The following is a 13,956-nucleotide window of genomic DNA, read 5'->3' on the forward strand; positions in this document are numbered from 1 at the left end:
GAATTTAAAAGACTGCCCTGGGATAAAAAGTCATTTAATGAACTTTTCTAGCTCACTTTACTGCATTTCACAATGTGTTTATAGGGTATTGCAAGCCTCTCACAGGAGGAAATCACTGAAGACAAAGAACTTTCAGTATCTCTATTATTAATTAATTTTATTATTTTACTCTATTATTCCCCAGGGGCATCTTTATTCTATTAAAATTAAAGTGCAGTATTAGAAATATCTCACCCAGATCAATCACACATTTCCATCTTCTCATTTCTTCTAGTGGCTGTCCCAGCTTCGGAGAGGCATGCAGTGGCCGCCTTCCCTGCTGTCAGTTTAGAGAGCCTTCTCCAGATCAATCAGAGAGGTTGTGGGCTCCCTGAGATCAGTGGTGTATGCTCTCTTCATTCATCTCCCCTCCGAGGCAATTTAGGTCCAATTAGGACCACGCAGCAGCTAGGATTTTGACGGTCGCCGCGACGTCAGCCCTACCGTCCTTGGACAAATGCATAAAATATCTCTAGGTTCCTAGCTAGCTTCTTACACTGAAGCTTCCTTGATTATTAAAGGAACAATAATTATTACCGGTAGTCTGTTTACGGATCTTGGTATAGAAAGAGAAGAAGACAGAACTATTTCCACTATCTGCTGTTAGTAGACTGTTAAAAGCTACAGTTAGAGAGAGAAAAATCTCCTACAATAGGTTTTTGCATATTCACAACCAATTCTGGGCCAGAGAAACATTTCAAGTTCTTTCCCCAAAGAATCTAAAATGGGGAGTCAAACTTGCATTGTCACAGAAGTGTCAGGTGACATATTTGGACTTTTTCCCGCTTTGCTAAACCAGGTGGGGTGGGGCCAGCACATGACATATCCAGACTGCATGCCGCGAGTTTCACATCCTTTATCTAGAATTTTGCTGAATCCTGAGAGACAGAAATCTTGTAATGTATATCTCTGTTTATGTGTAGACAAGGACAGCGTGTATGTTTTTCCTTCTGTCAAAGGTTTGTAGTGAAGTTCGTCTAATGGTTAAGGCACCACCCTAAAAACTGGGAAACTGTAAGTTCCTGCCTTAGACATAAAAACTAGTTGGTGACTTTGGGCCAGTCATTCTCTCTGACCAGCCAACCTCACAAGTTTGTTGGTGTGGGAAAAATAGGAGGAGAAAGGAGTCTTATATATGTTCATGACCTTGAATTATTCATAAAAATAATAAAACTAGAATATAAATAAAAATGAATATGGATCCAAAATAATGGTTGCATTACTTTCATCATGTGCTAAAAAAAGAGAATATTAGACAAATATTGCATGGGAAACACCCACCACCCTGACATTTCGCTTTATACTCCAAATAATTTGTTATGTTTATTTTTGGGTTAGGGATTAATTTGGCAGTCATCCTCATTGATCAATGTTCTTGACATTTCTTAGCTCTTTAAATTTTCACCTCCTTGACATTTCTTCTGCTTCTTGAGTGTGATATAGAAGGAGCACGCAATTATAGGCTTGAAATATATACTAAGCTTTTCAAATTGCACTAAGTTCAATAAAACAAATCCAAAGAAGTTTGTTACAGCCTTCTAATTACCATACCTTCCCCTGCTTGGAGTACACTATCCATGCTGTGAGGCGAAGCTGCTAGCTGTGGAAAAGACGAATCTCCACCATCAAGCATATTAGCACTGGGGGTTCAGAAGAAACAAAAATGGATCATTTTATGCTACTAATTATTTAGCATAACAAAATACTTATTTTTTAAATCGACTACTTCGTTACTATGCAACATATAAATTGTGGATTCTTAACAAATTTAACCAACTTGATGTATCTCTTCCTTGATACATGGAGGGCCACTCAGACACTACCTATCTCCAGTGGCTGCTTAAAGATGAACAGGCCATAATTACAGCACAGATGGCCAGATTCTGTGCAGCAGCAGTGAGGATTCGTCGCAAATGTGTGCCTTCATCATAGCGAGATATGTACATCTTTTGTATATTTACAATGGGTAAATTTTGGTTGGTCAGCCAAAAGTCATGAATTTTGTAAATTTTGTAAATCATTTGTCTCCAGATGTCCAAGAACCTCAACACCTAACATGTCTTTATTGACTTGGGTGACAGCCAACTTGGATGGTCAACGAACTGCTGTAAGTCAAGGACTATATTTATCACCCAAGAATTTGCTACTAGGATCAAAGAGATACTAAAATGTCTAGATTCTAAGAATCTGAAACGGTTCTTGGATGTTCTGTTTTCTGTTTGTTTTTTAAAAATTATTATTATTATTATTATTATTATTATTATTATTATTATTATTATTATATTGATGGTCTTTGACTGTAATAAAGATACCTGGAAGGCAAAGTAAACTGTATTTTTTTTCCATAAGAAAAGAAAAATACTTACGAAACCACTGTGTTCGTTGAGACAATATATTCTACTTCTTTGGTCCAAGGGTTCATGAAACTGAACCAACAACTCCTCAGTGTAATAAAAGACCCATCTTTGACTTTAAACTTGTAACAATTAGTACTGATTTTCTCTCTTGACTGTAAAACTGAAAAAAAAAAAGATCAGGCTTGTTCAATTTTCTTGTGGGTAGCACGTACATGTACAATGGTAATGTTAATTTTTTCCAAGGTTCCTAAATCATTTTTCTAGCCAGGAGGGAAAAAATCTGAACCATTTGACTACTCCATAGATAACATTTTACCTTGTCGATGGCATTCTGCAAGATGTCCTATATCATCTTGGTGAAAATATTCATAACATGATGTGCCTAGAAGCTCCTGTGGTAAATATGCCAAAATTGCAGTTGCCCTAAAACAGACAAATGCTTCAGTGTTTCTAATTAATTACACAGAAATTAGTGTAAAAGTAGAAAGAGAATGAATTTTCTATTTTCTTGTATTTTTAAGAGACACATGATTACAGAAATCAGGATGTGACGTCTTCAAAAATTAATATCCATTGGACAATGTTCACAAACTAGGCTGTTATTGTTAGGCTATAGTTCATAAGGAAATCAACAATTCTTTAATGTACCCAATTTGTTATGACCCATCATGAAGTCATACATAATTATGACAGTTATGCCTGAAGTAAATCAAACTTCAACTAGAAGATAAAAATCCAAATACAATTAACATCTCACTATTTTTTAAATGAAAACTCAAATTGGGAATAAAGAACTCAAATTCTTCTCTATAAACAAATACAAATGATGGTGCTTACAGCTCAAAATGAGATCCATTTCAAACAACACACACACAAACCCCAGTTAAAACTAAACTACATAAATACATACCCAAATATAAAATGTAACATAACACAGATGTGATAGAATAGGTACAAAACTTAAAATATATTGAAATATGTAACTGTAGATTGGGGTTTGATTATTGACAAATTTAAAATGATCAAGATAACCCATGCAAGTGTTTGTGTGTATAATAAACCCGCTTGAAGCAGCTGAGCCAGCACTCCACACCTCCCCACAAGGATTTATAGAAGGACGGCAGCTCAGACCATACTTTGTTCACCCTAGCACAAAGCCGAAAGCACCAGCCTGAAGATGGCGAGCGGGACCTCATGGCAACATCGCCAAGATTCTATCAATCTTACACAGGAAAAGACCTGAATATGGCAAGACTTACACACACACATACATATATATACACACACAGTGTGTACACTCACACACACATTTAATAGTGCTATCTTCAGCTTTGTACATATGCATGAAATGTATTTCCTCATCTTTAATTTGCATGCTATATTTTGCTAGTAGTAATAATGTCATCTTTGTTGCCATCGTATTAGACATTTTTATAAGCAAATATTATTTTGGCGAAAATATTCTATGACTAAAACTTTAGATATCAATTTTTAGCAACTGTATTTCAGATCATTCCAATAAATGTTACCAAGTATTTTTAACCTAGCTGTCATCCCCCAAAAAGAGATTAATTATGCAATTAGATAAATTTTAAATAAACATTTGTCTTCTGTTAAACTTGCACCACATTAGCTTCTTATTCTATACCACCACCCAATAGATACATATGAGTAATATGATAAATGTAGACATATTCTTTAAAAAAAAATTCTTACCACGTATAAGTTATATATAGTTGGAAATATTAATACAGTGATCCCTCGAGTATCGCGAGGGTTACGTTCCAAGACCCCTCGCGATACTCGATTTTTCGCGATATAGCGGTGCGGAAGTAAAAACACCATCTGCGCATGCGCACCTTTTCCCCATGGCCGCGCATGCGCAGATGGTGGAGGCGGGGAGCGACGAGAGTGCGGAAGCCGACAGATTGCTTTGAATGCCGGCTGCCCCCGCCCCCCAGCACCCGCCGTTCGCCGTTCGCTCGCCCGTTCACCCGCCCGCCCGGCCGCCGTTTGTCGCTCGCCTGTCCGCCGTTTGCCGCTATCACCGCCTTCCCCACCCAGAGTCGAAGTCCCGGGGATGGCAAGGAGGGAGGGAGCGACGCGGGTTAAGCCCTCCACTGCCTCTTTAACACTTGGGCAGAAGTCGCACTCCTCCTCCGGTTGATGGAAAAGACGCGGGTACTCGGGAGCCCAGGCGCCCCGCTCGAAGTGGAGGAAAGCAGGCGGTTCCCGGGGAGAGAAAGCAGACACTGGGCTTAGAGGCGCCCGTCCCAGCGGAGCAGATGGAAACGCTCCGCCTGCGTATCGCCATCCCCGAAGATACGCAAGCTCTCCCCCACCACACAAACACACACCCCGCCCGGCCAAACTCTCCCTCCTGCCGCCCCTTGCCAGCCGAGCGCCTCTTCGGCTCCGGTTACTTTCCCCGTGGGGCGGGACAACCCCGCCACCGGGCAATTGGTTCCTGTTCAGTGCCATGTTCCCGGCCAATGGCAGCGCCTCCAGCCTCCTCGCCGCTACCGCCCCTCTCACCGCCGAGTCCTCCTGCAGCAGCGCTGGCGGCCACCGTTCCCCGTAGGCACCCGCCCGCCGCCCCCCCGAAAGAGATGAGAGAGGGAGGAAGAGAGTGTGAGAGAGGAAGAAAGAGAGAGAGAAGAGTGGAAGGAAGAGAGAGAAATGATAGAAAAAGAGAGACAGAGAAGTGACTCTTGGTGATGACGTATGATGTCATCGGGTGAGAAAAACCGTGGTACAGTATAGCAAAAAACCCGGGGAGTATTTTTTAATTATTATTTTTTGAAAAATCGCGATATAGCGTTTCGTGAAAATCGAGATCGTGAAAATCGAGGGATCACTGTAACCTAAAGTTCACCCACCAATTCTGCAGTGTACATACATTTTAAAATGCAATGTAGTACAAGGAATTCTTACACAAAATATATGAGTTATGAGAGGAAGAGCTCGAAAATGAACTGACAATTCAATGCTTACGTCATTTCAGGATGAAAGCAGCTACATACGAGTTTTAAACAGTATTTTATGACAACATTTAAAAGAGTTTAAACTTAAACTAGTATTTTATACAAAGAAATTTATCTAAGGTATATTTTATGATGTTATGACAATACAGTACAGTGGTACCTCGAGATACGAGTTTAATTCGTTCCGGACCTGGGCTCTTAAGTCGAGCAGCTCTTATCTCGAACGACTTTTCCCCATAGGAATTAATGTAAATAATTTTAATTGGTTCCAGCCCTCAAAAAACTCACAAAGTTAGTCTAAATTATGCAGAAAGACATGTTTTTAATGAAGAAATGTACATGTACATATAAATGAATAATGAAGTTTCTTTCACTTAACTTGTAAACTTTCTTAAACTTTTAAATTTACATATGTTCAACTTCTCTGCCACCCAATCCTGTAGGACAGAGGTCCCCAACCCTTTTTGCACCAGGGACCGGCTTTAAGCGATCAAGAGAGGAATGGGTGAATGAATGGACGGAGGGTGGGAAGGAAGGAAGGAAAGAGGGAAGGGACAGGAACAGAGGAAGGAAGCAAGGAAACTTATGAAAGGGAAGAGTAAGAGAGGAATGAGTGAAGGGAGGGAGGGAGGGAAGAAGGTGGGAAGGAGAAAGAAAAGAAGAAATAGAGGAAGGGAAGGTAAAAGAGAGAAAGAAAAAGAGAAAGAAAGAAAGAAAGAAAGAAAGGGGGAAGGGACAGGAACAGAGGAAGGAAGCAAGGAAACTTATGAAAGGGGAGAGTAAGAGAGGAATGAGTGAAGGGAGGGAGGGAGGGAAGAAGGTGGGAAGGAGAAAGAAAAGAAGAAATAGAGGAAGGGAAGGTAAAAGAGAGAAAGAAAAAGAGCAAGAAAGAAAGCTGCAAGCACCCCCCCGAGCCCCCCAGGCCGGCTGCAACCTTTTAAAACACGCGCGCCGCTTCGCAGCTGTCTCCTGAAGCCGAACGCGGAAGTTAGCGTTTGGCTTCAGGAGACAGCTCCTTGGCGCTTGTATCTCGAATTTGGGCTTGTAAGTAGAACAAAAATATCTCTCCCCTCCCAGCTCTTATCTCGAGTTGCTCTTAAGTAGAGCAGCTCTTATGTCGGGGTTCCACTGTATACTAAAAGTCATTCATAGCAAATACATAAAACAGTTATATCCCATTATACAACTGTAGCTGTGGAAATGCCAGCATGATAAAAGCATATGCCTAGAGTAGCTTGTAATTGGGTTCAATCTTGAAAAACCTGACTCTGCAAAATTATTTTTTTCATTCCCCCACACATAACCATTATAATCTGGCAGAAGTAATTTACAATTTTATCTTTCAAAAAAGGGTCGTCAAGAAGATTTTCAAATTTGCTGGTTTGATCTAGGAGCATTTTGCTTGACTGGAGAGAGCTACGGTGGCTTCTGCTTATTCTTTATATTTTAAAAAGCTGAGAAAAGTTTAAAAGGTATTAGGCAGAAAGGTCTGTCTAGCAACAGCTAAGCAGAAAATACCAGTAATCTGTAAGCATTCTCTGAGTGAATAGTGCACATATGCCAAAATCCAAATAACAGGTTTAGCGAGGTCCGTGATGGTGAACCTATGGCACAGGTGGCCAAAGTGGCAAAGACATGTCGCCTGTTTGTCTTCGCATATGAATTCACTATGATCAGCTGTCCTTTGTGCGCATAGCAGTGCCTAAAACTGGAGTGCGCATGTGTGCCAGCCAGCTGAATGTTAGGTGTGCATGAGTGCCAGAACATGGAAATTAACATGGAACATGGAAAAGTAAAATATGCCCATGTCACACCAACACTCCGCAGTCTGCATTGGTTGCCGATCAGTTTCTGATCACAATTCAAAGTGTTGGTTATGACCTATAAAGCCCTTCATGGCACCGGGTCAGATTATCTCAGACTGCCTTCTGCCGCACGAATCCCAGCGACCAGTTAGGTCCCACAGAGTGGGCCTTCTCCGGGTCCCGTCAACTAAACAATGTCGGTTGGTGGGGCCCAGGGGAAGAGCCTTCTCTGTGGCGGCCCCGGCCCTCTGGAACCAACTCCCCCGGAGATTAGAATTGCCCCCACCCTCGTCTTTCGTAAGCTCCTCAAAACCCACCTCTGCCATCAGGCATGGGGGAACTAATCTTTCCCCCTAGGCTTCCTCAATTTATACATGGTATGTTTGTATGTATGATTGGTTTTATAACAAGGGTTTTTAGCTGTTTTAGTATTGAATTTTTACATTCTGTTTTTGTCACTGTTGTTAGCCCCCCCGAGTCCACGGAGAGGGGCGGCATACAAATCCAATAAATAAGATAATAAGATAATAAGATAATAAGATAAATTTGGCTTTTCTGGAGCACGATCCCTTCACGTGTGTGACAGTGCCAAAAACCAGTATGCGCCTGTGCGTCAGCCAGTTGATCATTGGGCGTGCATGCACATTAGAACCAGAAAGTTTGGCTTTTCCGGAGTGCGGCCATGATGAGTGCATGCACAATATTTCTGTGTGATCTTTTCGCCATCACTGACCTAGGCTGACTACATTGATTTTAACCGGAATTCCTTGGGTATGAGAATGTTACTTTCTTTCACTCTCCTTTACTCCCTTTTACCTCAAAACTTTTATTTATTGCGGAATGGTTTAACATGGTTTAAATCAATGTATGTGAGCTGGGGAATTATGGAGGTGGAAAATCTAATTCATTTGCAGGGCACCAGGCTGCAGATAGCGAAGACGCATAAACAGAGCCTCAGCACAGAACCACAGAAGATGAAATGATTGTCTCTGACCAACAAACTGTAGGCCGCTATTTACATGGCAATGCCAAAGCAACAGGCATTGGAGATGTATCTGTTACATTCCTCAGCTTTTAAGGGTTGAATAAGGTTCAGGAGAGAAGTGTTTTCAATAGGAAAGTGAACACAAGAACAAGGGGGCACAATCTGAGGTTAGTTGGGGGAAAGATTAGAAGTAATGTGAGAAAATATTATTTTACTGAAAGAGTAGTAGATGCTTGGAACAAACTTCCAGCAGACGTGGTTGGTAAATCCACAGTAACTGAATATAAACATGCCTGGGATAAACATATATCCATCCTAAGATAAAATACAAGAAATAGCATAAGGGCAGACTAGATGGACCACGAGGTCTTTTTCTGCCGTCAATCTTCTATGTTTCTATGTAACACTGGAATTTTATTGCTTTAAATTAAAAAAATGCTCATTAAAAGCTTTCTCATGAGAAATGTAGTGTAGTTATTCGTAGCTATCACTTGTATTTTGTATTTTATGGATTTCGGGTGGGACAATCCAAAGTATCTACCTCTCTACTTTATCCCCTATGGCTCCATGGGAAAGATAAGTTCTCAGAGAAAGAGCTCAGAATTTCAGCCTGACTGATGACAACTATTGTAATTAATTATTTGAATTTTTTGAAATAAGGTTCTTAGAAACATAGAAGACGGCAGAAAAAGACCTCATGATCCATCTAGTCTGCCCTTATACTACTTTCTGTATTTTATCTTAGGATGGATATATGTTTATCCCAGGCATGTTTAAATTCAGTTACTGTGGATTTATCAACCACGTCTGCTGGAAGTTTGTTCCAAGCATCTACTACTCTTTCAGTAAAATAATATTTCCTCACGTTGCTTTTGATCTTTCCCCTAACTAACTTCAGATTGTGTCCCCTTGTTCTTGTGTTCACTTTCCTATTAAAAACACTTCCCTCCTGGACCTTATTTAACCCTTTAACATATTTAAATGTTTTGATCATGTCCCCCCTTTTCCTTCTGGTCTCCAGACTATACAGATTGAGTTCATTAAGTCTTTCCTGATACGTTTTATGCTTAAGACCTTCCACCATTCTTGTAGCCCGTCTTTGGACCCGTTCTTGTCCGTGAGGTTTTAAATTATCTTCCCTCAACACACACACACACACACACACCTTTCTTCAAAATAACCTCAGCATCTGCCTATCTAGAGTTAAGTTGCATATATTGACATACAATATTTTTTTTATTTTCCTTTTTTTATATGCAGAAAATAACAGTTCCAACGTTCTCAGCAATAAAGCTGGCATTAGCTTAATACAGCTATTGGTTGGCTTAATAGAACTGTTGAAAATTAATTATAGCTGATGCAACAAATTCAGTAGTCCCCTGCATTTTGATTAATTTCCTCTGCTTCGTCTTTAAGAAAAGCAAAATAAGCTCATTAATAGAACTTTTTACTCCCTCCTATATAATTATAGAACAACAGATATCAAAGGAACCATTTCTTTTTAAAAAATGTATCAAGTGTATTTTTGCAATCTAATTGAGGACTGTGTATCTTTAGGCAGAGACCTCTCATGACTCCTGGGATCAGGGCTGTGTCAGCTGATGCTGAACTGTGAAATGATACCCTCAAACTGGCTTCTTGTACTATGTTGGGAGTTGGGCAGGGGAAGGTAGTTCAAAGTTCACTTCAGCACAGCAAGGAAAGATTGTGGATTGTCCCAGTATTTCCATTCACTGCAACTGTCATCATTCAGCCAATTGTCAATATCCTTACATATTTTTTTCAAGCTTGCATTTTATGTTACAAAGAGGAAACCAATTAGGATACTCAGTTCATTTATATTTACAATATAAGTGCTGAAGTGTTTTGCAATTTGTTCATCATCGTACAAACATTACTGTTTCTTCAAACAAGCCACATAGGGCCATCTCAAAAGAGTAAGAACTATTATCCTCAAAGCAAGAATTAAATGCTGCCCTTACCTTTGGTCTACAAATACAAATTTGCCATCAATTGCATGTCGAGAAACGTATTCCGTTGGTTTAACCCTGATCTCTCCATTTAATGGTTGAGGAACTACGTGAGGATGCAAACGTCCAATTGCAACAAGACAGCTTAAGTTACAGCCTTCATTATCAGGCTCGTTGTCTTCATCTAGTCCCATTTTTGTTGGTGGCCAGCTTTTTAAATATCCTGTGCTGTGGATAGTACAAAAGCTTTTGCGATCGGCTACAAAACAAAATAAGGTTAAATAAATAAGCAAACAAATACATTCACAATTGGAATCAAGAGAAACTGCATGTTGCAAACCAGTAACTGGAGACAGAGATAGGGTCTATAGGAAGAGAGCAATGGTAACACACTTCTAAAAATCTTGCTAAGAAAATTGTCCAAAAGTCAACACTAACTCGAAGGCACCAAAAAGATAGATTCAAACAAACTAAAATTTAATCGGCACTGCCCTTACACTTGATTTGGTGGCCACAAACATGCTGTATTGTTCTTAAGCCAGGAATAAACCATGATAATTGACAGATTGTTTAGGAAATCAATTGCTAAAATTGAATGGGGAGGACTTCTTGACTGTGTCCAGAACCACAGAGTGTCATATTCTAATTATTTGTTATCAGGCATTCTCAGCATACAGCCTTCACTTTGGAATGCATTCCCTACATGATTTGTGAGCTACCAACAGCAATATTTTTAGATGCCTATTGAAAACCTATCTCTTCATCATTCTCTATAATGAAGATGTAGCAATGGATTTTGTATGCCATATATTTTAAATTGAATCCTCTTTTTATATCGTTTTCACTTGCTTTTGCATTTTAATTGACATTATTTTACTACAAGTTATATCTATTCTTGAATTCAGTATGTGAATTTATTTAAATTGAGACAATTTTAAGTTTTATTCATAAACCTAATGTTTTTTTTAAACCATACCAGAAACACTTGTTATCTTGCCATTCAAATAAACATTAAACAGTTATAGTTATATTCTGCTTTTAATTTTTTAGTAAGTTAGTATCTTACTCTTAATAAATACCATTTGGAAGATTTTTTCCTAGGATATTAAGGGACCCCCCCCCCCAAAAAAAAACACCCCTGTTCTTCATTCAATATGCAGACTTGCATAAATCACAAAAAGTTAATTCCCATTCTCTATGTAACACCAAATAATTTTGATTTGCTGCATTCAGTGGCCTGAATAGTTGTGTCAGTATACAAGAGTTCATGAATTGGAATAGACATTGTAACAGGTTAGCCAATGGGGACTGTTTGGTGACCCAGACGGCTCAGAGCCTGGTGTGGCTTAGGTTCACTGATCTATGGGTGTGTTGTGTATATGTGTGTATGTGTGTGTGTGTGTGTGTTTCTGTGATTATTGATTCTGTACTTCTGGATTCTGAGTTCTGATTCTGTCTTCTGCTGTATGGTAATGTATAAAAATAAGTTTCTTATGTAAATGAATCCTGCTGAATTTTTTATTTGTCTGCTGGTTGGATTGCTTGTTATGGACCCAGAGGACACCAGACACAGTAAGAACTGTAATTAAGCTGAACAAAGGACTGCCTATGTAAAAAGGCTTGCAGGAAGAACTGTTGATTTCCAGAAGAGTTCTCTGCCTCGATTGGGACAGAAGAATTATATTATTTGGGCTGCAGAATTGGAATGCTTCCTGAAGGCTAAGAAGTTCTGTGATATTGTTATTAATCCACCCCAGGCACCATTAGCAACAGCACATCAAAGGCAGCATGATAAGGTACTGGCCTACATGATCTTAAGTTTAGAATAGTGATGGTGAATCTTTTTAGTATTGCGTGCCAAATATCCAAGCATTAGCGCGCTGTCGCAATTGCGCACGCCAGCACTCATAACGCAATGTGTGCCCCATTTGCGCATATGTGCACAACTGTCCCTCGCGCTCCCCCTGCACATCCTCTTCGTACTGTGGATGCCCACATTCAAACCTCTCACTACGCATGCGTGTGCTCCCACCCTATCGCATGTCCCCCACTTCTTCCAAGATGGCCGGTGCACCTCTTACTGGAAGACAACTAGGCACCGGTCCGTTCCCTGGCAAGACAAAGCAGCAGCCATTCCCCAGACATTGGCAGCTCTCTTAGCCCCACCACCTTGAGAGTGCAATTTGTAGCCACGGAAGCTCCAAATGTGCGACCTTGCCTTGGTTCCTCCCCATTGGGAACCACCATTCCCCGGCCGGCAGCAACTCTGTCTGTCCTCTGCCACCTCAGCAATGCCGGCCAAGGAAGCTCTGAACACATGCAGTCTTGCCTGGGATTCTCCTCGCTGGGAACCACTGGCCAGCAGCAGTTCTCTCTACCCACTCACCCCAACCTCGGCAGCTAGAGAAGCTCCAAACACAGCCATGCCTAGGATCCTCCCTGCTGGGATCCACCGTTCCCCGGCCAGCAGTTCTCTCTGTCCGTCCGTCCCCCCCACCTCGGCAGCATAGTTCCCTCTAAGCTGAGCAGTGAGCAATCGCTCACTTAAAAATCATCATCAACTCAAGAGTTTTCCAAACCTGCCCAGAAGCCGAGAGGGAAATTTTATTATTATTTCTGTGCCGCCCAGTCCCGAAGGGACTGCCGCTCAGACACTATACTTTTCCGCCCACCTCCAAAAAAAATTAGAGAGAACACTTCTCGGCAGTGCCTGTTTTGTATAAAACATCAAATAATTTTGATTTTTCTGGATTCAGTGGTCTGAAGAGTTGTTATCTGACAATGTAAAAAATTGCTTGTTATCCTACTTTGTATACAACTTTGCATCACCTAATGCTACTTAAATCTTCATTATACCTTTCTTTTTAGAACAGGTGGAAGGAAAGTCTTTGTCTTCTACTTTCACTGAGGGTCTGTTACATTTCATCCTACAAAAGAATGATCGTCTTGCTCCAGAACACAGTCGGGATGGCCCAGGTGTAATATCTGTTTTGACTGGAAGTCCAGCTGCATGAAGAGGAAAAAGCATTAATTCAAAACTGTCGAGTATCTCTGATCCAAGCTTTGTTTTTCACGTCTAGTCTGAATTAGGTGTTAAATTTTAATGGGAAGCACACAAAAAAATCCCAACAACCTATAGGTCCCTGTCCTAGCCCTACCGATCTTCAACATGGTACCAATAAATGCAGTGACTGAACGAAGAGGTTCATTCTCCAATTTACAGAGGAGATCGTTGGAAAGACCAAGGAGAAAAGAAAAAAGTAGACCTGAAATTCGGAAATGGAATTTATTAAAGAGAAAATTAAAGTTACATGAATAAAGAATACCAGAATAGGTATCTCGGTTGTTAGCAAAATATTTCTAAAGGACTTCAAAATTGGACTTTTTCACTTCGATCATCAGTATTGTGTGATTACCAAAAAGGTTTAACAGAATTTTTGGCTGCATTAAGAACCCAGTTTACAAATTCACCTAAACACTGTGCGCAGTTCTGTGCGATATGCTTTCAGATGAATGATTAATTGAAATGGAAAGAAAAATTATCAATATTATGGAAAAATCATCTGTTGATTGAATGGAAATGAAAGTTAGTGGATGCGCTAAGATTGAATAAGCAAATGTTTGAAACTTTATTGAAATATCTGAATGACATTATATGTAAATTATAAGTAAAGCTAAAGTACTGTCATCTTGTAGGACCTATAAAATGCTCCTTGTCTGCAGCTGTGTTGCCCTATGGAGCAATGGAATCCACATGGTCCCACATGGTCAAACTTTAGAACTTCTTTAAAAACTTGAAATCTCTTTCAGCAGGGC

General features: G+C 40.2%; 1 protein-coding gene across 2 annotated transcripts in view; it reads right to left on the reverse strand.

The window, feature by feature from the left end:
• Positions 1-13,956, reverse strand: part of BMAL1 (basic helix-loop-helix ARNT like 1) — a 62,128-nt gene that overhangs the window by 11,118 nt on the left and 37,054 nt on the right. For both annotated transcript variants that reach the window (XM_070762770.1, XM_070762762.1), the window contains exons 11-15: positions 12,997-13,146; positions 10,153-10,399; positions 2,713-2,819; positions 2,406-2,556; positions 1,591-1,679 (exon numbers count right to left, since the gene is read on the reverse strand). In XM_070762770.1, coding sequence (XP_070618871.1) covers positions 1,591-1,679; positions 2,406-2,556; positions 2,713-2,819; positions 10,153-10,399; positions 12,997-13,146 — 744 coding nt within the window. The remainder of the gene's footprint in view (positions 1-1,590; positions 1,680-2,405; positions 2,557-2,712; positions 2,820-10,152; positions 10,400-12,996; positions 13,147-13,956) is intronic.

The sequence above is a fragment of the Erythrolamprus reginae genome, chromosome 1 (assembly GCF_031021105.1).
Source record: "Erythrolamprus reginae isolate rEryReg1 chromosome 1, rEryReg1.hap1, whole genome shotgun sequence".
NCBI classification, from domain to species: Eukaryota; Metazoa; Chordata; class Lepidosauria; order Squamata; family Dipsadidae; genus Erythrolamprus; species Erythrolamprus reginae.